This window comes from Eleginops maclovinus, chromosome 11 (genome assembly GCF_036324505.1).
Source record: "Eleginops maclovinus isolate JMC-PN-2008 ecotype Puerto Natales chromosome 11, JC_Emac_rtc_rv5, whole genome shotgun sequence".
NCBI lineage: Eukaryota > Metazoa > Chordata > Actinopteri > Perciformes > Eleginopidae > Eleginops > Eleginops maclovinus.
Window position 1 is genome coordinate 307,445 of NC_086359.1, and position 20,992 is coordinate 328,436.

The 20,992-nt window shown below is 48.5% G+C and overlaps 2 protein-coding genes across 2 annotated transcripts in view; both read right to left on the minus strand.

Annotated features, from left to right (window-relative positions):
• Positions 1–479: 479 nt before the first annotated feature.
• On the minus strand, positions 480–3,449 carry ndufa2 (NADH:ubiquinone oxidoreductase subunit A2). The gene is made up of 3 exons (XM_063895701.1): positions 3,248–3,449; positions 1,424–1,530; positions 480–660 (listed from the first exon to the last, which is right to left on the minus strand). The coding sequence occupies exons 1-3, from the start codon at positions 3,349–3,351 to the stop codon at positions 569–571; spliced, it is 303 nt and encodes a 100-aa protein (XP_063751771.1). The 5' UTR covers positions 3,352–3,449; the 3' UTR covers positions 480–568.
• Positions 3,450–4,317: 868 nt separating this feature from the next.
• LOC134872420 (A disintegrin and metalloproteinase with thrombospondin motifs 2-like) overlaps positions 4,318–20,992 on the minus strand; it is a 40,074-nt gene continuing 23,399 nt past the window's right edge. The window contains 6 exon segments of the mRNA XM_063895702.1: positions 4,318–5,505; positions 5,769–6,042; positions 6,133–6,207; positions 6,307–6,436; positions 6,677–6,887; positions 8,981–9,113. Of these exon segments, the coding sequence (XP_063751772.1) occupies positions 4,635–5,505; positions 5,769–6,042; positions 6,133–6,207; positions 6,307–6,436; positions 6,677–6,887; positions 8,981–9,113 (1,694 nt within the window). The 3' untranslated portion in view covers positions 4,318–4,634.

A 20,992-nucleotide genomic window follows, 5' to 3' on the forward strand; every position in this document is an offset into this window, starting at 1 on the left:
AAACAAGTGGCGTGCTGCCCTCTGCCGGCCAGTGGAGGCACTGCAGCTCCTGCAGGCTCTCAGGGGTCAGCGGGAGAAATTCTGCTGCAGTTTATTTATCATTTATTGAATTAATTCATCCAGTTATCCTGAACCACATCCAACATCCAGACAAAAACACAGTCACTGGTACATTTTCTTTAAAAAAAAATACATTGTTGAAGTCAAGTCTTTATTCTACAGGATTACATTCTGTAAATCTGATGAGGATATATTCTTTTTATTCCTGATTCTTATTATCCACATCAGGTATGTTTTATAGGTTTATGGGTTATTTATGACTGTTATGTCTTCAGGTTGTTATATGCTAGGAGCTTCAGGTTTCCACTAGCTAAACTGCAGACCCTTACCCAGAAAGTATTTTTAAATCCCAGACAAACTTCTTAAAACCAGAGGAACGTTTGCAGAGAAAATGAAGATAGCATAAATATGAAGCAGAGGACTTTTACAACATTTAGTTTTATTCATATCAACACATTTACAAAGTGAAGGATAAGGACTGCACCACCTGCAGCAGGAGGGGGCGGGGTCAGGGTTTGGATTGAGCCAAAGTGTGCAGGGCGGAGGCCACCTGATCAGCTGACATGTTGTCCAACGACACGCTGCTCTCCTTACCGAAGTCTGCACAACAACAAAAACAACAACATTACCAACAAGTCTCTCCATGGCCTCGCTCCACAGTACCTATCAGACCTCCTCCATCCCTACACCCCTACAGAGAGTCTGCGGTCGTCGGACACAGGCCTTCTCTCTGTCCCCCGCACTCGCCTCCGAACCGTTGGTGACAGGGCTTTCAGTGTGGCGGCCCCCACCCTCTGGAGCGCTCTTCCTGCAGAGATCTGCAACGCTGCCTCCCTGGACATCTTCAAATCCTCATCAAGAACTCACCTCTTCACCGTAGCCTCTGACCACTAACTCATCTCAGTCCCCCGTTCTTCTACCACACCATTTCTGTTCTCTATTTGATTTACTCTATTTTTCTGTTCTTTTATTTGCTCTACTTTTTTGTTTGTTTATTTGTTTTCTGTCTGTCCTCACAAAATGGAAAGCCGCCTTGTGTACCTAGAAAGCCGCTCTAGAAATTCAAACTATAATTATGATTATTATTAGATATTCAGTGATCACAAACATCAATAAAATATCTGAACAATCAAACGTTCTTTATTAAGAGACCGACGGGCAAAAGCACGGAGCGGGCTGAGGTCCTGACAGCAGAGCCATCATTTCGTCTTGACTTTAACCCTTAAATGTTTGGTCAACATTATCCCTCTGTAGCTCTTTCCACAGTGTGTGATGAGTGATGATGTAGCTGTATTTATGTGTTGGTATGTCCACAGAATTAAAGCCAGGCTAATATCTATATAATATAACATTAACGTAGTACCGTAGCGGGCCCAGAGGCGGGCCTGGACTCCAGAACATTCTCTGATCCGGATCGGGAAGTCCGGGTTGGATGTCTTCAGGGAAACATAATGCTGCTCCACAAAGTCCCTGTAGATACACATTAACACAGTATTCATTCAGGTCATAGTTGCTCTGTTAGTTGTTACCTCTGTTAGTAGTTGTTACCTCTGTTGGCTGTTAGCTCTGTTAGCTCTGTTAGTTGTTAGCTCTGTTAGTTGTTAGCTCTGTTAGTTGTTAGCTCTGTTAGTTGTTACCTCTGTTAGTTGTTGTTACCTCTGTTAGTTGTTAGCTCTGTTAGTTGTTACCTCTGTTAGTTGTTACCTCTGTTAGTTGTTACCTCTGTTAGTTGTTACCTCTGTTAGTTGTTGTTACCTCTGTTAGTAGTTGTTACCTCTGTTAGTAGTTGTTACCTCTGTTAGTTGTTGTTACCTCTGTTAGTTGTTGTTAGCTCTGTTAGTTGTTAGCTCTGTTAGTTGTTACCTCTGTTAGTTGTTGTTACCTCTGTTAGTTGTTAGCTCTGTTAGTTGTTAGCTCTGTTAGTTGTTACCTCTGTTAGTTGTTAGCTCTGTTAGTTGTTACCTCTGTTAGTAGTTGTTACCTCTGTTAGTAGTTGTTACCTCTGTTAGTTGTTGTTACCGCTGTTAGTTGTTGTTACCGCTGTTAGTTGTTGTTAGCTCTGTTAGTTGTTGTTAGCTCTGTTAGTTGTTGTTACCTCTGTTAGTTGTTGTTAGCTCTGTTAGTTGTTAGCTCTGTTAGCTCTGTTAATTGTTAGCTCTGTTAGTTGTTAGCTCTGTTAGTTGTTGGTTGTTAGCTCTGTTAGTTGTTAGTTCTGTTAGTTGTTAGTTCTGTTAGTTGTTGTTAGCTCTGTTAGTTGTTAGCTCTGTTAGTTGTTAGCTCTGTTAGTTGTTGTTAGCTCTGTTAGTTGTTGTTAGCTCTGTTAGTTGTTGTTAGCTCTGTTAGTTGTTGTTAGCTCTGTTAATTGTTAGCTCTGTTAGTTGTTAGCTCTGTTAGTTGTTAGCTCTGTTGGTTGTTAGCTCTGTTAGTTGTTAGCTCTGTTAGTTGTTGTTAGCTCTGTTAGCTCTGTTAGTTGTTAGCTCTGTTAGTTGTTAGCTCTGTTAGTTGTTGTTGTTAGCTCTGTTAGTTGTTAGCTCTGTTAGTTGTTAGTTCTGTTAGCTGTTAGCTCTGTTAGCTGTTAGCTCTGTTAGTTGTTAGCTCTGTTAGTTGTTAGCTCTGTTAGTTGTTAGCTCTGTTAGTTGTTAGCTCTGTTAGCTGTTAGCTCTGTTAGTTGTTAGCTCTGTTAGTTGTTAGCTCTGTTAGCTGTTAGCTCTGTTAGTTGTTAGCTCTGTTAGTTGTTAGCTCTGTTAGTTGTTAGTTGTTAGCTCTGTTAGTTGTTAGCTCTGTTAGCTGTTAGCTCTGTTAGTTGTTAGCTCTGTTAGTTGTTAGCTCTGTTAGCTGTTAGCTCTGTTAGTTGTTAGCTCTGTTAGTTGTTAGCTCTGTTAGTTGTTAGTTGTTAGTTGTTAGCTCTGTTAGTTGTTAGCTCTGTTAGTTGTTAGTTCTGTTAGTTGTTGTTAGCTCTGTTAGCTCTGTTAGCTCTGTTAGTTGTTAGTTCTGTTAGCTCTGTTAATTGTTGTTAGCTCTGTTAGTTGTTGTTAGCTCTGTTAGTTGTTAGCTCTGTTAGTTGTTAGCTCTGTTAGTTGTTAGCTCTGTTAGTTGGAATGCTAACATTTAGCTAACAGGCGGATAGAATACTCCTGGTTCTAAAGAACCGGTAGCTCCCGGCTCTGAGGTCCGGCTCTCAGCTTACCTGGCCCCCTGACTGGCCCCGGAGTTCTGGCAGAGATGGAGTCGGATCTCCCGGAGATTTCTACCCAAAGTGGACCCGATACTTCTGACCGCTGCAGCCGCCATATTAGCTTATCTTGAAGTCAAGGACGGGAGGAGGATTTATTAAAACCTGCGGTCAGACTGACAGGCTCTGCCACTGAGGGGGTTTCAGCCCAGAGTAAATCCTTACAGGCATCCACCTAGTCTACCTTCAGAGATCCAAAGGCTTTGTTATCAGATGCACAGCAGCTAAAGTTGGGATAAACAACGATAATCTGAAGTCATCCAACAATGCATCATAAATATAAATAAGATATAAAACAATAAAGAAGATACACCAAAATAGTGCAAAAGAAACAGCGTAGATTATTGGAATATATGTTTAGTAATGCTGGAGAAGTGAAATAAATACATCTCAGAGAAATACAATAATCTAAAGTCGTCAGAGACAAAGGTAATGCAGGAGTCTGTAAACATGTAAACAGAAAAAGATAAGCAAGATCAGAAAGTAAAATGAAATACTGCAGTGGAACAAATAAATAACTTACCTTATTCAAAGTGGGGGTACAACAAGTATCAGCAGCATCCAAATATACCGTAAGCAGTCATTGTGCAGACAAATACACATTATTTACATTTGTGGATGCATTTAATTCAAATGGAAATTTTAAATTATACATCTCTTCATTACTGCTTGGTTTTCAAACATGATGAAATATGCAACATGTGTTTCTACACACTCTCTGTACAATAATAAAGGATATCAGTATCATTCATGAAGATTTGCTTCAAATATCAACACACCATCAGCTAGCTGCTGAAATCTGGTTCTAACATTAACTTCTATAAAGCGTGTTTCAAACAGCTGACCTTACCTGTAACGGCCAGTGTGGGGTCTCTGCCTGCTGAAGGTGATTACGGTGAACCCAGACGCGATAGCTTAGTCCAGCTAGCTTTAGCGTCATATTAAATACACAGAAACGAGAGTGATCTGAACAGCAGACTGAGAAAGAGAAGATTTCCTGAATGTCTAACTTCCTTTAACACAAGTTGCTTGAATAGGCTTTGCTTTATTGAGCGACAGGAATATTCGGTACAAACATGACGAGTGTGAAAACCAACATCTGGAAACCAGAAACAGAATGAAGGGTTCATACAGGTTAAACATTCAGGATACTTGATCCTTTATTCAAGGACAGCTGAGTTATGCAAACATGACTGTGAACTAATGGAGGACGAAGATCAACAGCCGGTTGCTTGGCGGGCTCTGCAGTCTGTTTCTCGTTGAGAGTTTGTTAGCGTTAGCACAAAGTGAGCAAGCTGCACATGCGTCATGTGAAGAATAAAACATATTGAGTGGGTTTTTTTTACAATCCGGCGGGTTTCCTGTCAGTCCTGCCCTCCCTGTTCCGCCTCAGGAGATCTTTCCGTCGCATCTCGTTCAAAAGCTGCTGGATTCGTTTGTTTTGTGTTCGCTCGCGGACCGGCGGCATCTGTGGCACAAAGTAGTTCTGCTGGCCCCTGCCGACATCCCCATCCAATCCCACGATCCGGTACGGGACCTCGTCCACCGAGTTGTTCTCCTTCCTAGAGGACAGCGGGAAGAAGGAGGGCGGCGATGACATTGTTTCGCTTTTAGTTTGACTGACCCTCCCTCCTGATGTCCTGTTCGGTGACGAAGTGCCTATGAAAACAGCTGGCGTCATTATTGTGCTGGTGACCTCTGGTGCAGCAGAAGTCCTGAACAAACCTGGGGTTGAACTTTGACCTCCAGCTGTTGTAGCAGGACGCCTTGTAGTGGTAGTTTTCCTCCTGAATACATGTGCTGGAGCAGTTCTTCTTGGACGCCTTGTAGTGGTAGTAGTAGCAGGAACAGTGGTGGTAGGAAAAATAGTAGTGGGAACAGTGGTGGTAGGAAAAGTAGTAGTGGGAACAGTGGTGGTAGGAAAAGTAGTAGTGGGAACAGTGGTGGTAGGAAAAGTAGTAGTGGGAACAGTGGTGGTAGGAAAAGTAGTAGTGGGAATAACATCAGGAGCTTTAGAGGAAATTGAAGTTTCCTCGTATGATGAATTCTCGTCGTAATCGCTGTAGTCAACGTATACAAAGTCGGTGGTGCTTCCACTGGTCGGGGCTGGAGTTTCAGTAGAACGGGGGGGTGGCATACTGATGAAGATGCTGCTGTGAGTCCAGGAAGAGGTGGACGCTGCAGTCAGGGTCTCCATGGTTAAACCCCACAAACTAAGAAGACAAAAACAAGAGCGTTCAGTGAGATCAGGACGGCTTAAAAACTGTTTTTATCTTTGGCTGTGTTTCCACCTAGAGTTCCCTTACATTACAGAGCCAGGAAATACTTTGAGAGGATCTAAAAGGTTTCTTGAAAATCAATCCCTGAAAGGAAATTACCTGGAGCTTCCTGGTGGAAATGTAGCTTATTCAACTATGCCATTATTCTCAAACAAAAAGCAAATCAACAACATAAAATATTCCTGGTCCACGCTGACCTGCTGTCAGTGGTCGACGGGAAGGTGCTGCTGAAGTTGTTTGAATCTTTTAAGTTGGTGGAGTTGTCAGAGAAGGTGGAGTTGTTGGAGTAGGTGGAGTTGTCAGAGAAGGTGGAGTTGTTGGAGTAGGTGGAGTTGTCAGAGAAGGTGGAGTTGCGGAGGTTACCCTCGCTGCAGGACTTGCAGCACATCTGACGGTATCCAGCGATGGAGCAATACTGACTCAACACCTCCATCCGACAAAACACAGAGCGGTCCCCACGGCATCGCTGCCCTGCAGACAGAGAAGATCAACGCTGGCAATCAACCCCAAAGAATTGGAGCAAATATCAAGGCAAAGAGGAAGAGGTGGCAATGTGTTTACTGGAGGAGATCTTCGGAGCTGGGAAAGCTGGGTTGGACCTGGACAGCCACTTAATGATGGCGTTCTTCTGGTCTCCTGCAGGGCGAGACAAACAAGCGGTGAGCAACAACAACACACAGACTGCTCCCCCTTTTTCAAAGCGCTTATATTTGTTTCTGATTGGTCAAGGCCTACCGCTACAAGGAGGGGGCTGGCAGGTGCGGGTTGTGATTGGTAGAGGGTCACTGCAGTTTTGGGCAGAACCTCCAGGACTCGAACACACAACCTGACGCTCCTGAGTCCCGTTTCCACAGGATACTGAACACTGCAAACATAAAAATGTTGGTCATTTATGTTTACAGTAACTCGTAGCTGTCCGAGTAACAAGGTAGTCAAGAAAGGAGAAAGTGAGATGCATCAGAAAGAAGGAAAAGTTAGTGCAGAAAGGTGTAGGAAGTCTAGACAGACGAAAGGAACTTAGACAGTTAAAGAATGGATTAAGAGGAACCAAGAGGTAGTCCAGAAAGAAGGTAGTCTATATATCCCCTAGTTTCCCTTTGCACACCGGGGTCCAGGGTCCAGCCCGCCAGGCAGCTGGGCAGGGGATGCGGTTGCAGGTTCGCTTCCCCTCCGGTCGGTCCTCTCCGCAGAGTTTGCTGTGCACTGAGCGCTGCTGCTTCCCACTGCTGGACTCCTGCTGGCAGCCGACCCAGCGACGCTGCCATCCCGTCTGACCGCAGGAGGTGCTGCAGTCCTCCCACTCCCCGGTCACCCAGCTGAGGGGCAGGAACAGCAGGATTTTAGACTATAAACCACGCTTTGTCTTTTAATCCGCTGGGTCTCTTACACCTTGTGTGACCATATTCTCCAAAGACTGCGATTGCTTTGATTCAAATCAACGACCAAAACGCACCTATAAATAATCAATAAAGTGAAAGGAAAAGAATGGAGCTACTCTGCAACCGGCCCTTGCTTATTAATGTTACCATGACGAGCTGCAGGTAACACCGTGACGAGCTGCAGCTAACACCGTGACGAGCTGCAGGTAACACCGTGATGTGCTGCAGGTGTTACAGTGACGAGCTGCAGGTAACACCGTGACGAGCTGCAGCTAACACCGTGACGAGCTGCAGGTAACACCGTGATGTGCTGCAGGTGTTACAGTGACGAGCTGCAGGTAACACCGTGATGTGCTGCAGGTGTTACAGTGACGAGCTGCAGGTAACACCGTGATGTGCTGCAGGTGTTACCGTGACGAGCTGCAGGTAACACCGTGACGAGCTGCAGGTAACACCGTGACGAGCTGCAGGTAACACCGTGACGTGCTGCAGGTGTTACCGTGACGAGCTGCAGGTAACACCGTGACGTGCTGCAGGTGTTACCCTGACGAGCTGCAGGTAACACCGTGACGAGCTGCAGCTAACACCGTGACGAGCTGCAGGTGTTACCGTGACGAGCTGCATCGTTCCAGAGCAGGTAACACCCTGACGAGCTGCAGGTGTTACCGTGACGAGCTGCAAGCGTTACCGTGACGAGCTGCAAGCGTTACCGTGACGTGCTGCAGGTGTTACCGTGACGTGCTGCAGGTAACACCGTGACGAGCTGCAAGCGTTACCGTGACGTGCTGCAAGCGTTACCGTGAGGTGCTGCAGGTGTTACCGTGACGAGCTGCAGGTAACACCGTGACGAGCTGCAAGCGTTACCGTGACGTGCTGCAGGTGTTACCGTGACGAGCTGCAGGTAACACCGTGACGAGCTGCAAGCGTTACCGTGACGTGCTGCAGGTGTTACCGTGACGTGCTGCAAGCGTTACCGTGACGTGCTGCAGGTGTTACCGTGACGTGCTGCAAGCGTTACCGTGACGTGCTGCAGGTGTTACCGTGACATGCTGCAGGTAACACCGTGACGAGCTGCAAGCGTTACCGTGACGTGCTGCAGGTGTTACCGTGACGTGCTGCAAGCGTTACCGTGACGTGCTGCAAGCGTTACCGTGACCTGCTGCAAGCGTTACCGTGACGTGCTGCAGGTGTTACCGTGACGAGCTGCAAGCGTTACCGTGACGTGCTGCAGGTGTAACCATGACGTGCTGCAGGTGTTACCGTGACGTGCTGCAGGTGTAACCATGACGTGCTGCAAGCGTTACCGTGACGTGCTGCAGGTGTTACCGTGACGAGCTGCAAGCGTTACCGTGACGTGCTGCAGGTGTAACCATGACGTGCTGCAGGTGTAACCATGACGTGCTGCAGGTGTTACCGTGACGTGCTGCAGGTGTAACCATGACGTGCTGCAGGTGTTACCGTGACGAGCTGCAGGTGTAACCGTGACGTGCTGCAGGTGTTACCGTGACGTGCTGCAGGTGTAACCATGACGTGCTGCAGGTGTTACCGTGACGAGCTGCAGGTGTAACCATGACGTGCTGCAGGTGTTACCATGACGTGCTGCAGGTGTAACCGTGACGTGCTGCAGGTGTTACCGTGACGTGCTGCAGGTGTAACCATGACGTGCTGCAGGTGTTACCGTGACGAGCTGCAGGTGTAACCATGACGTGCTGCAGGTGTTACCGTGACGTGCTGCAAGCATTACCGTGACCTGCTGCAAGCGTTACCGTGACGTGCTGCAAGCGTTACCGTGACGTGCTGCAGTTAACACCGTGACGTGCTGCAGGTGTAACCATGACGTGCTGCAGGTGTTACCGTGACGTGCTGAGAGCGTTACCGTGACCTGCTGCAAGCGTTACCGTGACGTGCTGCAAGCGTTACCGTGACGTGCTGCAGTTAACACCGTGACGTGCTGCAAGTGTTACCGTGACGTGCAGCAGGTAGCACCGTGACGTGCTGCAAGTGTTACCGTGACGTGCTGCAAGCGTTACCGTGACGTGCTGCAGGTGTCCATGTTGCAGGTGCGGCTGATGGCTCTCGGCTTGTTGATGTTGGAGCAGAACGTCCTCTGAATCATTTTCCCATCAGCTTTCCTCCTGCAGCCGAACCTCGTGTACTGCTTCCCTGGCGACCAGACAACACCGTTAAACACCCCCCACTTAACTCGTCCTGCCCCGCGGTCAGGTGCACGTTAACGGGTCCTGCACCGTGGTCAGGTAAACGTTAACATGTCCTGCCCCGCGGTCAGGTACACGTTAACATGTCCTGCACCGCGGTCAGATACACGTTAACGCGCCCTGCACCGTGGTCAGGTAAACGTTAACATGTCCTGCCCCGCGGTCAGGTACACGTTAACATGTCCTGCCCCGCGGTCAGGTACACGTTAATACGTCCTGCACCGTGGTCAGGTACACGTTAACATGTCCTGCACCGTGGTCAGGTACACGTTAATACGTCCTGCACCGTGGTCAGGTACACGTTAATACGTCCTGCACCGCGGTCAGGTACACGTTAACGCTTCCTGCACCGCGGTTAGGTACACGTTAACATGTCCTGCACCACGGTCAGGTACACGTTAATACGTCCTGCCCCGCGGTCAGGTACACGTTAACGCCTCCTGCCCCGCGGTCAGGTACACGTTAACGCCTCCTGCCCCGCGGTCAGGTACACGTTAACGCGTCCTGCACCGCGGTCAGGTACACGTTAACATGTCCTGCCCCGCGGTCAGGTACACGTTAATACGTCCTGCCTCGCGGTCAGGTACACGTTAACGCTTCCTGCACCGTGGTCAGATACACGTTAACGCGCCCTGCACCGCGGTCAGGTACACGTTAACGCGCCCTGCACCGCGGTCAGGTACACGTTAACATGTCCTGCCCCGCGGTCAGATACACGTTAACGCGCCCTGCACCGTGGTCAGATACACGTTAACGCGCCCTGCACCGCGGTCAGGTACACGTTAACGCGTCCTGCACCGCGGTCAGGTACACGTTAACATGTCCTGCCCCGCGGTCAGATACACGTTAACGCGCCCTGCACCGTGGTCAGATACACGTTAACGCGCCCTGCACCGCGGTCAGGTACACGTTAATACGTCCTGCCCCGCGGTCAGGTACACGTTAACATGTCCTGCTCCATCCACGGTCAGGTACACGTTAATACGTCCTGCCCCGCGGTCAGGTACACGTTAACGCCTCCTGCCCCGCGGTCAGGTACACGTTAACGCTTCCTGCACTGCGGTCAGGTACATGTTAACGCCTCTTGCCCCGCGGTCAGGTACACGTTAATACGTCCTGCACCGCGGTCAGGTACACGTTAATACGTCCTGCACCGCGGTCAGGTACACGTTAACGCTTCCTGCACCGCGGTCAGGTACACGTTAATACGTCCTGCCCCGCGGTCAGGTGCACGTTAACGCTTCCTGCACCGCGGTCAGGTACACGTTAATACGTCCTGCCCCGCGGTCAGGTGCACGTTAACGCTTCCTGCACTGCGGTCAGGTACACGTTAACGCCTCCTGCCCCGCGGTCAGGTACACGTTAACGCTTCCTGCCCCGCGGTCAGGTACACGTTAACGCTTCCTGCACTGCGGTCAGGTACACGTTAACGCCTCCTGCCCCGCGGTCAGGTACACGTTAACGCTTCCTGCCCCGCGGTCAGGTACACGTTAACGCCTCCTGCACCGCGGTCAGGTACACGTTAACGCCTCCTGCCCCGCGGTCAGGTACACGTTAACGCCTCCTGCTCCGCGGTCAGGTACACGTTAACGCCTCCTGCACCGCGGTCAGGTACACGTTAACGCCTCCTGCCCCGCGGTCAGGTACACGTTAACGCCTCCTGCACCGCGGTCAGGTACACGTTAATGCGTCCTGCCCCGCGGTCAGGTACACGTTAACGCTTCCTGCACCGTGGTCAGGTACACGTTAATGCGTCCTGCCCCGCGGTCAGGTACACGTTAACGCTTCCTGCACCGCGGTCAGGTACACGTTAACGCCTCCTGCCCCGCGGTCAGGTACACGTTAACGCCTCCTGCACCGCGGTCAGGTACACGTTAACATGTCCTGCCCCGCGGTCAGGTACACGTTAATACGTCCTGCACCGCGGTCAGATACACGTTAACGCTTCCTGCACTGCGGTCAGGTACACGTTAACGCCTCCTGCCCCGCGGTCAGGTACACGTTAACGCCTCCTGCCCCGCGGTCAGGTACACGTTAACATGTCCTGCACCGCGGTCAGGTACACGTTAATGCGTCCTGCCCCGCGGTCAGGTACACGTTAACGCTTCCTGCACCGCGGTCAGGTACACGTTAACGCCTCCTGCCCCGCGGTCAGGTACACATTAACATGTCCTGCACCGCGGTCAGGTACACGTTAATATGTCCTGCTCCGCGGTCAGGTACACGTTAACGCCTCCTGCCCCGCGGTCAGGTACACGTTAACGCCTCCTGCCCCGCGGTCAGGTACACGTTAACATGTCCTGCACCGCGGTCAGGTACACGTTAATGCGTCCTGCCCCGCGGTCAGGTGCACGTTAACGCGTCCTGCACCGCGGTCAGATACACGTTAATACGTCCTGCTCCGCGGTCAGGTGCACGTTAACGCGTCCTGCCCCGCGGTCAGGTACACGTAAATACGTCCTGCTCCGCGGTCAGGTGCACGTTAACGCGTCCTGCACCGCGGTCAGGTACACGTTAACGCTTCCTGCACCGCGGTCAGGTACACGTTAACATGTCCTGCACCGCGGTCAGGTACACGTTAACATGTCCTGCACCGCGGTCAGATACACGTTAATGCGTCCTGCCCCGCGGTCAGGTACACGTTAACATGTCCTGCACCGCGGTCAGGTGCACGTTAACATGTCCTGCACCGCGGTCAGATACACGTTAACGCGTCCTGCCCCGCGGTCAGGTACACGTTAACATGTCCTGCACCGCGGTCAGGTGCACGTTAACGCGTCCTGCCCCGCGGTCAGGTACACGTTAACGCTTCCTGCACCGCGGTCAGGTACACGTTAACATGTCCTGCACCGCGGTCAGATACACGTTAATGCGTCCTGCCCCGCGGTCAGGTACACGTTAACATGTCCTGCACCGCGGTCAGGTACACGTTAATGCGTCCTGCCCCGCGGTCAGGTACACGTTAACATGTCCTGCACCGCGGTCAGATACACGTTAATGCGTCCTGCCCCGCGGTCAGGTACACGTTAACATGTCCTGCACCGCGGTCAGGTACACGTTAATGCGTCCTGCCCCGCGGTCAGGTACACGTTAACGCTTCCTGCCCCGCGGTCAGGTACACGTTAACGCTTCCCACCCCGCGGTCAGGTACACGTTAACGCTTCCCGCCCCGCGGTCAGGTACACGTTAACGCTTCCCGCCCCGCGGTCAGGTACACGTTAACGCTTCCCGCCCCGCGGTCAGGTACACGTTAACGCTTCCCGCCCCGCGGTCAGGTACACGTTAACGCTTCCCGCCCCGCGGTCAGGTACACGTTAACGCTTCCCGCCCCGCGGTCAGGTACACGTTAACGCTTCCTGCCCCGCGGTCAGATACACGTTAATGCGTCCTAGGGCTGGGCGATATGGACCAAAAGTCATATCCCGATATATTTAGGTTGAATATCGATATACGATATATATCCCGATATTTTTTCCGCAAAGTGAGAGCTGTGAAATGAAATGCTCAGTCAAAGCCTGTTCTGAACTAATGTTGATGGCTACTAAAATAACGAAGGGAGACGTCCGTTCATTTCAGATGTTTACTAAAAATAAAGAACTTAACATATTTACAGCGAGTGGTTGGCTTGAATTGTCAGCATCCTTAACAACATAAAACAAAATGGCCGCTGTACGACCTACAACACTGCGTATGTGACGTAACACGCACAATGTCCCATGGGTAATGAAGTCCATTTCAAGTCCATTTCCTAAGTATATCCCAACTTAAATGACCTAAAGTCCCTTTTTAATCTAATCCCATATCTGAAACATGAACTGTTATTCTTAACACTTACTTATAAATTGACTAACTTATTAAATGTTGCTTTTAACTATTCCTTTTAAATCATCTGTCTAAATAAATCTCTTCCTAACAAATAAATTCACAACATCCCACCCCCCCAAAAACACTTTTTTATATTTTTATTTTCCAAGGGTAAAAGAAGCGGGGGGGGGCCCCCCCTCCGCAGAACAGTCCCTGTGCTAGTGCGAACGCACATGACCCACAAGGCCTCCCCGACCAGGAAACAGCTCTTCGATTTTCCCCATTTCCCGCTTTTCCCCTTTTGGGGTTTGGGGTCTTCTCATAAGCGCAACATCGCCAACCTTAAAGCGAAAAAGGGCTGTGGGGTTCACAGCGAGGGGGCTGACTTCAATCCAACAGATTTTCCTTCTGCCCAGCGGTTTTCCAAAAAGTTGGCCCTTTTTAACCCCAAAGGTCTTTTTTTTCTGTGGGGGCTTTCCACCTCGGGGGCAACTCCTCGCTTTGTAAGGGCGGGGTTGGGCCCGGTTGATCCCCAGCTGGGAAAGGGAACGTTAAATTTTTGGGAAGGGAAAGGTCAAAGCAAGTGGGGGAGTCTCTAAAAATTTTTCACCCCGGGGGGAAATTTGGGGCGGGGGGTCAGTGGTTCTGGCTCTTTCCCACATCTTTGGGAAAACCCCCATACGTGACCCCTTTGGGGTTTATTAGGGCTTCACTTGGGGTCACCCATGGTGCACATCTCTTAAAAAGTTGGTTTAAAGCTTTGCCAAGCCCCTTTTTCTGAGAAGTTTTTGCTAAATTCTAACAAGCCCTCCCCCCAAAACCCCGCCCACCAGGCTGCTCTTTCACATGAACCGCCAGGTGATCCCCTTTCTCGGGAGAAGAACCTGGGTAGTTTTGGATCTTTAATTCTTTTCCCAAGGGGGCTCCTTTTTAGACCCTTAATCTGCCCTTTTTTGAACGTTTTTGGCTTTATCTGAATGGGAATAAACCTTGCATAATCCCTTCGGGGGGAAATCTTTTTCCAGACCCTGTAAAAAAGGGGTTTCCCCGGGGACAGGTCTGAGACAAACTCTAAGGGGAAACGCCCCTGGTCACAGCACACTTAAAAGTGCTTGTACGCTTTGTCATTGAGCTCTGTACTTCACATAGAGGGGGGCCCGGAAAAGCCCCACCCGGAAAATTCGAAGGGTTTGGGTGTTTCTGTTATCCTGCCCCTTGGAAAAACGGGGCGGGTATAGTTTGCCCGGGCCCCTTGTTTTAAAATTTTCCTGCAAAGTACAAAATCCGGGGACACCCACCTTCCTCACATCCCCCTTCCCTTTTAAAGAACCAATTTTTTTTTCCCCTTGCCCTCACAAAAAAGGTCCTTGTACCCCTTTCAGGAAATTTTTGCTCTTTTATAAATTTCTGCCCCACCATCTCTGTGAAATTTGTGTTTTTTGGGCAGGGAAAAATTAAAGGGTGTTTTTTTTTTGTTTAAGAGAAAAAATCTGAATGCTGTAGCCGTCCTCCAACACTAAGAAAAGCGTCTTCTTTCCAGAAATGGTTTGAGCTCCCGTATCCTGGAGCCCAAGTGTTGGGGCTTTTTCCCCCTGCTATCACAGATCCTTTTCGGGGGGCAGAAACTTTCTCTTTGAGTCCCCTTTCCCCAATATTTTTTCTTAAATTCAGTTTCTTCCGGGCTGTCAGTTCCCCGCCCCACCTTAGATTTTGGGAAGGGGCCCCTTGGTGATGAAACTCTTATCCAGGCTGCCCCACCCCGGAACACTCTTTTTATTTTTGCTGTTTTTCTCTAGACAAAAGACAGGACTTAGGAACCCTGGCTCTTGCTGAACAGCCGGGAAACTGAAATCGGGTTTTTTGGATGGGAGTTCAGATCCAACCTCCTCTTCCTGAACATCTTCCTGGTACCTGTGAGTAAAACACGGGGCATTAGAACAAAAAGGGTCCTTTCACCAAAAATGTCTCTGCTTCAGGTCCTTTTACAGTTGGGCCCCTCGGTGGGAAGGTGGGGCGGGTTAAGTTTCCCCTTGCAGTGGGGCCCAAGGACTGTGGGGGGTTAGGGTCGGGTTTCCCGGTGACCTTTTTTTCGCAAACGAACTTTTTTTCCCCCCCTATGAGCAAGCCGCAACCCCAGTGAAAGAACAAATCTTTAAAATCTGTCCCCAGCCCTATTTGTGTCTTTTTCTAGCTGCAGCTTTTTTCATGATTTTTCCCCCCCAACCTGGCTGCTATCACGGCCACCCATCAGCCCCAGGGGGGTGCAGAGTCATTTTTAAAAAAGGCGGGGCCACTCTTGATTTGGATGCAACCACCAAAATGGTCACTTCCCCTTTCCCCTTTTTTTTCCCTTTCGATGAAAAGGAACTGCACTGTAAGCTCTTTCGCCCCGTTTCACAGAATACATGCAGCTTTGGGCTCTTGGTTTTCTGCCTGTGCAAAAGGGCCGTTTTTTTTCCCATCTTTGGATTCCCCTTTCATGCAGTTGAGGGAGCCTAAAACACCACTTTTTTTCCAAACTTTCTTTTTCATGTCGGGGGGGGGGCCAGCTCCTCGTCCCCACTGGAGCCCTCTCCCCCCACATCTTTTGGAACATAAATCTTGTTTTCCAAATTTCGTGAAGGGTGTCAAAAAATCCCAAGGGGAAAAAGGGAATTCGGCAAAACTGCAAAAACACTTCGTTTTGTTTTTTCCTACCCTTCAGGATATCCAGCAGCCCCGGGGGTTTTCGAAAACAAGCCCATCGTGGCCGTCCCCAAACCCCAAAGGGCCACCACACCTTGAGAAGGGACCCTGGGGTTTCCCCCCCCTGACAACCAAATTTCCTCAGCTCTCCTCCCCTTTCTCTTTGCTCAGCGAGCTCAACACCATTTGCATACTCCAGGCCTGCTTCAGACTTTTATTTTTTGGCCTTTTTGTCACGAAAAAGGCCCTCTGCCCACCTCATTTGAACTTGAAATAAAGTCTTTCGACATACATAAAGGGCTGTTTGTTTTCCTACCCCCTTTTGGGGTGTTCAATTCGTACGGCCCTTAAAGATGGCTTCCAATGGGGGCTGGCGAGTAGGAATGGGCTTGACAAGCCCAAAAAACCCCCCCGGGTCATTGGGGACAGGCGCATTTCCCGTCCTTGCCCCAGTGTTGGGGGCCCCTGTAACCACAGGAATCTCACGGCGTCCCGATCTCTTTCTGTGAGTGAAATCTGCAGAAATGCTTTCTTAAAGTCTGCCTTTAAAAGGGAACTTAAATGCAGCCCTAAACTTGATCAAAAAAACCTCATCAAACGGGATTAAAATTTGGGGGGCCGGGTTAAAAGGAGACAGTCGTTCAGTGAGGGATTTCCCCATTTTTCGTGAGATGAAGAAATCGAATACGACTCGCATTTTTGGGGTTGTCGCCTTGTTTTCCCCCCTCAGTCCCAAGCAAAAGGGGAAGTAGTAAAGTCTGAGTGCCTTTCGGGGGATGCCCCGCTCCTTTGGCCCCATCCTCACCCTTCCTTGCTTTAGGAAATCCCCTTTCCAAAACCCTTTGTTGTATCTCTTTTACAGAGGACATCTTTGCTCAGTTTCCTTTTCAAAAATCTCCAGGCTCTTTTTGGGGGTAGCCGGAAATTTTTCTTTAAGTGGGGGATAATCTTTTTCGCCAGGGAAATCCACTTGGTAAACGCCCCCCTTGAGAATGAGGGTTTTTTTTTCAAACCGTGCAATGCTTTTCCCCCATCCCTCTGGGGCCCCAGCTTTTCACTTGTGGGGCCCAGGACTCCAAACTTTCCCCGAACGGGATGCCGTTGTTTTTTCCATCTGTGCAAACGTTTCTGACAATAAAGTTCATGCATTTTGACCCCTTTCCCTCATACTGGACAAATTTCCATTGGGGCCCTTTCACGCCCAACCAAATGTTGGGTCTCCCAAATGCCCCTAGGGTCTTGGTCAGTCTTTTTCCAAATCCGGGCCCGGAAAACTATTGCCAGTAATAATCAACCAAATTTGCCCAGAAAGTTCTGGTTTTTAATCTCCCTCACAGTCAGCAAAAAAGGGGACCTCCCTTTTTTTCATCTCTTTTTTGTAGGTTTACCTGGAACCCCATCATGCTGTGCCACTTGTGGGGGCACAACACTTCTTTTTTCAATTTTTTTCTGCTGCTTTACCCAAACATTTTCCAAGCTGAGGGTTTAACCCATGTTGCGACTCACCGTTTTTGGAGCAGGGGGCCAATGTGTGAAGAGTAAAACGTTTTCCTTGTCCCGGAAAAAGGTAGCTGACTCCATCACTACATTCTCATGCACAAAAAACCCAAAACCCCCGACGCCTCCTCTAGAAGCAGCGGGCCCTCTTTTCCCGCTTGTGGGCCCTACGGCCCATGCCTTGGGGGGTCTGTAACAGCACTGTGTTCCTGCTTTTTGGAATTACTGACTTTTCAAGTGTGTCGGGGTTGGTTGACACACAGGTGGGGGGGGGCCAAATTTTTTTTTCACACCCCGGCTGCAGATGCCTGCCACCACCCCGGGGGCCATGACCAAAAACCCTTCGTCCCTTTCAAAAAAATTAGGGAATGTGTTTTTGGAAACCCAGACCCCAAAAAAGCACCTGCCTAGCCTTTTCATTTTTTCCTTTTTCTGCCCGGGACATCGTGGTCCCCGGACATTTCTCCTTTTTGGGTTTTTTCCCGCACATCACAAAAAAAAGCAATTGGGGTTTACTTTTTGTTCCCGTAATGGTAGCGCAGCGGCCCCCTGGGCATATTTGGTTTCTTTATTTTTATGTCCCCTAGCTGAAAAGGGATTTGGGTGCCCGAATTTTTTTAGTAACTGGGTTTCTCTCTGATTAAATTTATTTCAAACATCTGTAAAAAGTTTTTCTCTCCGGGGCAAAACCCCTGTTGGAGGGAATTTTTAAACACATTGTCCACTTTCCCTCATCATTGTCACCCTCTTTTGGGCGGCTGTAATTTAAGACCAAATTTATCTCATCATCGGAGGGAATTTTTGGGCATAAACATTCCACCATAGGTGTCGATACCACTCCAAAAATTGTTGGGTTCTGGTTTTTAACTTTAAAATTCACATAAAAGCTGTCTTAAGGCAGTGACATCAGATATCTTTTTTTCGGATGAGATTCCGTAGCCTTTGACATATGTGCATTACAATGAGATCTTTCCTTCCAAAACTTTTTTGAAGTAATTCGATTGGGAGCATCATAATTTTCTGTCTTTTCATGTTAGCCCCCTACTTTACTTTGCAAACTGTTCCCCTAAGATACCCTTTTTAGGTAGGTAAACTTCTCTTTCCCTTTCAGAGTGCAAATGTTGTTATGAATGGCATCTTTATAAATGGCTCCAAAATTCCCCAGCCAAAGTTACATCTCCGTTGAACTTGTCAATTTGGGAATTTTTCAGTCTCACTGTCTGTTTTATTTGCAGTACACATCAATTGCCGATAGGCGGGGGGTTACTCACAGTCCCCCGCTGATCACTTTGGTGAGCCCGCGTCTTTTCCTCAAAGAGGCGGCTCTGTAATCTTCGCGAGTTCAAATCTCCGCCTCCACCTTCCCAGTGAAGTGTGTTCCCCCACTATGTTTTTCAAGCTCGCGTTAAAAGGGGCCTCCTTTTTCGACAAACAGCTAACATCTCCCCAAAACGGGTTTAAAATCCCCCCCTGTTGGGCCTTTCCTTTGCAGTTCAACAAACAATCGGGTTTATTTACGTCCTAGTGGGGCCCACGAAACGTCCGACGTTTCCGGGCCCCCCTTTTCCTTCCTTGCTTTTCCCCAAAAAGTGGGCTCTCTTCAAAAACCGGGTCGTCACCATCTCGTTCAAATTTTCCCGGGGTTTTGGGGCCCCCAAATGTTTTTGGGAAATAATGTTGAAAGGCTACTAAAATTCGAAGGGAGACCTCCTTCATTTCAATTTTTCCCAAAATAAAAAACTTAAAAATATTAAAAACGAGTGGGTTGGGTTTAATTGTCAGCATCCCAAAAAACATAAAACAAAATGCCGCTGTAGCCTACAACCCTGCTAGGGGACGTAACACCACAATGTCCCTGGGGAAAAGAAGTCCATTTTCAAATCCATTTTCCCAAGTATAAACCCAACTTAAATACCTAAAAACCCCTTTTAAATCTAAACCCCTACTGAAACCTAACTGTTAAATTCCCTTAAAAAACTTTCTTATAAATTGACTAACTTATTAAATTTTTGCTTTTAAAATATTCCCCTTTTTTAAAACATCTGTTCTAAAATAAATTCTCTTCCTAACAAATAAATTCCAACAAAGCCAAATTTATAGTAGTATTTTTTTGAAAAACTCACTAAAACAAGTAAAAAAAAACACCCCTACAACAAAGCCCGTAAGGTGCACAAATTTAAATAAATAAAAAACTTAAAAAAAAATGAGCCCATAAAAAAAAAATAGGAAAAACTTTTTTTGGGGGGGCAGCCTTTGTATATAAAGAGGGTTTAAAAAAATAAATGCTCGTTTTTAAGGAAAAAAGTTTTTTTAAACCCTCACTTGAGGGTAAACCCGTTTCCCCTTTTTTTTAACTTAATCCTTTTTCTGAACACCTCCCCCTTGCCAAGAAAAAAAAACTATAAACTCAAAAAAACAATTTTTTTTTTTACTTTGGGAAAAAAAGTAGTCCCTTCCCTTTAGGTAGACATTAAAAAGGGCAGACAAGCGGGGCCCTTCATTTTAAAAATTTTGGGGCAAAAAAACACTTTCCTTTTCCACGGGATCCGGCTTTTAGAATTTCTCTTTTGGGGGGTTTACATTTCCCCCCGCAGGGTTTAAAAAACCCCTTTTGGAGGGTGAACTGGGAGCTGTAAACCCAAAAGGTAAATTTTTAGCCAGGGTGGCCCCGGGGCTGGAAAGACAACTTCCCTGTTTTCCCTTTCCAAACCAAATTGAGTGGGGGCAGGTTTACTCTCCACACTTGCGAACCTGCCCAAATAACTTGACAGTTCATTTTTTAAAAGCCCCCCTTTTTGGTTGGGGCATGGGGGGGGCTGTGCGTTTCCTGAAAACCCTTCCGGGTTCCCCCTTAACTTTTTTGCAAATTTTTGTTCCCCCAGCTCGGGAAACAGTGGCACATGTAGGCGGGTGTCAGTTTACCGCTGCTCTTAAACCAAGTGTCCCCAAACCTCCAAACAGGGTTTTCAACTTTCGACTTTTCACTGGGGATGTAGGGCCCCTTAAAACCGGGGTCCACAAATGAAGCCATCTCCAAAAAGGTCAGTAGGGGCTGGCAAATATTTTGGCGGGGGGTACTCAACGTTCTGGTCTTGTTTTATTGGCAAATCACTGAAACCCCCCGCACATCCAAAGGATTTTTTTTTAAAAATCGCCCCGGGTTTCACATGGGTAAGTGGGGGAATTCCCCCCTGATAAAGCACCGAAAAGGTTTGGAAGGGGTTTTCAGGCCCTTTTTTGGACTGCTTTTTGGGAAACCCTAAGTCCTCCCCAGAAAGGAAAGATGCTTTTGTTTTTTTGGGCACCAAACAGGACTTTGGCCATGCCCCCTGCCTGCTCCCAAGGGACCCTCTGGTTTTGGTTTGTCCTTAGGCCAACCTCCCAAATATACCTTTTTTTTTTTCCCCCTCTGGGGGAAAATTTTGGTTTCCGCCAGGTTACCAAAGGGGGGGTTGAACCATGTTTTATTTTTTAAAACCTGCCCCAAACCCGCCTTCTGCGACGTTGGGGGGGGGCCTTCCCCAAAAATTTTTTGAGTCCGGGTGTCCCCCCCACCTCCCCACTCTTCATGAAAGGGGAGGCGAGCCTGAAGCAATAAAAAAGCGCAAGGGTTGATCTAATCGATAAAATGCGTTTTTCAATTCCATTTCTTTTTTAAAAAATTTTAATATATATGGGCCCACCCTAACGCGTCCCCCCCCGGGTCGTACACTTAAGCTTTTTCCCCCCCCCAAAAGGAAACACTTAATCTCCTCCCCGCGGCCCAGAACACTTTTAATGCTCTTGCTCCCGGGCCGGGTAAACGAAAACCTCCTAAACCGCGTCATACACTTAATGCGC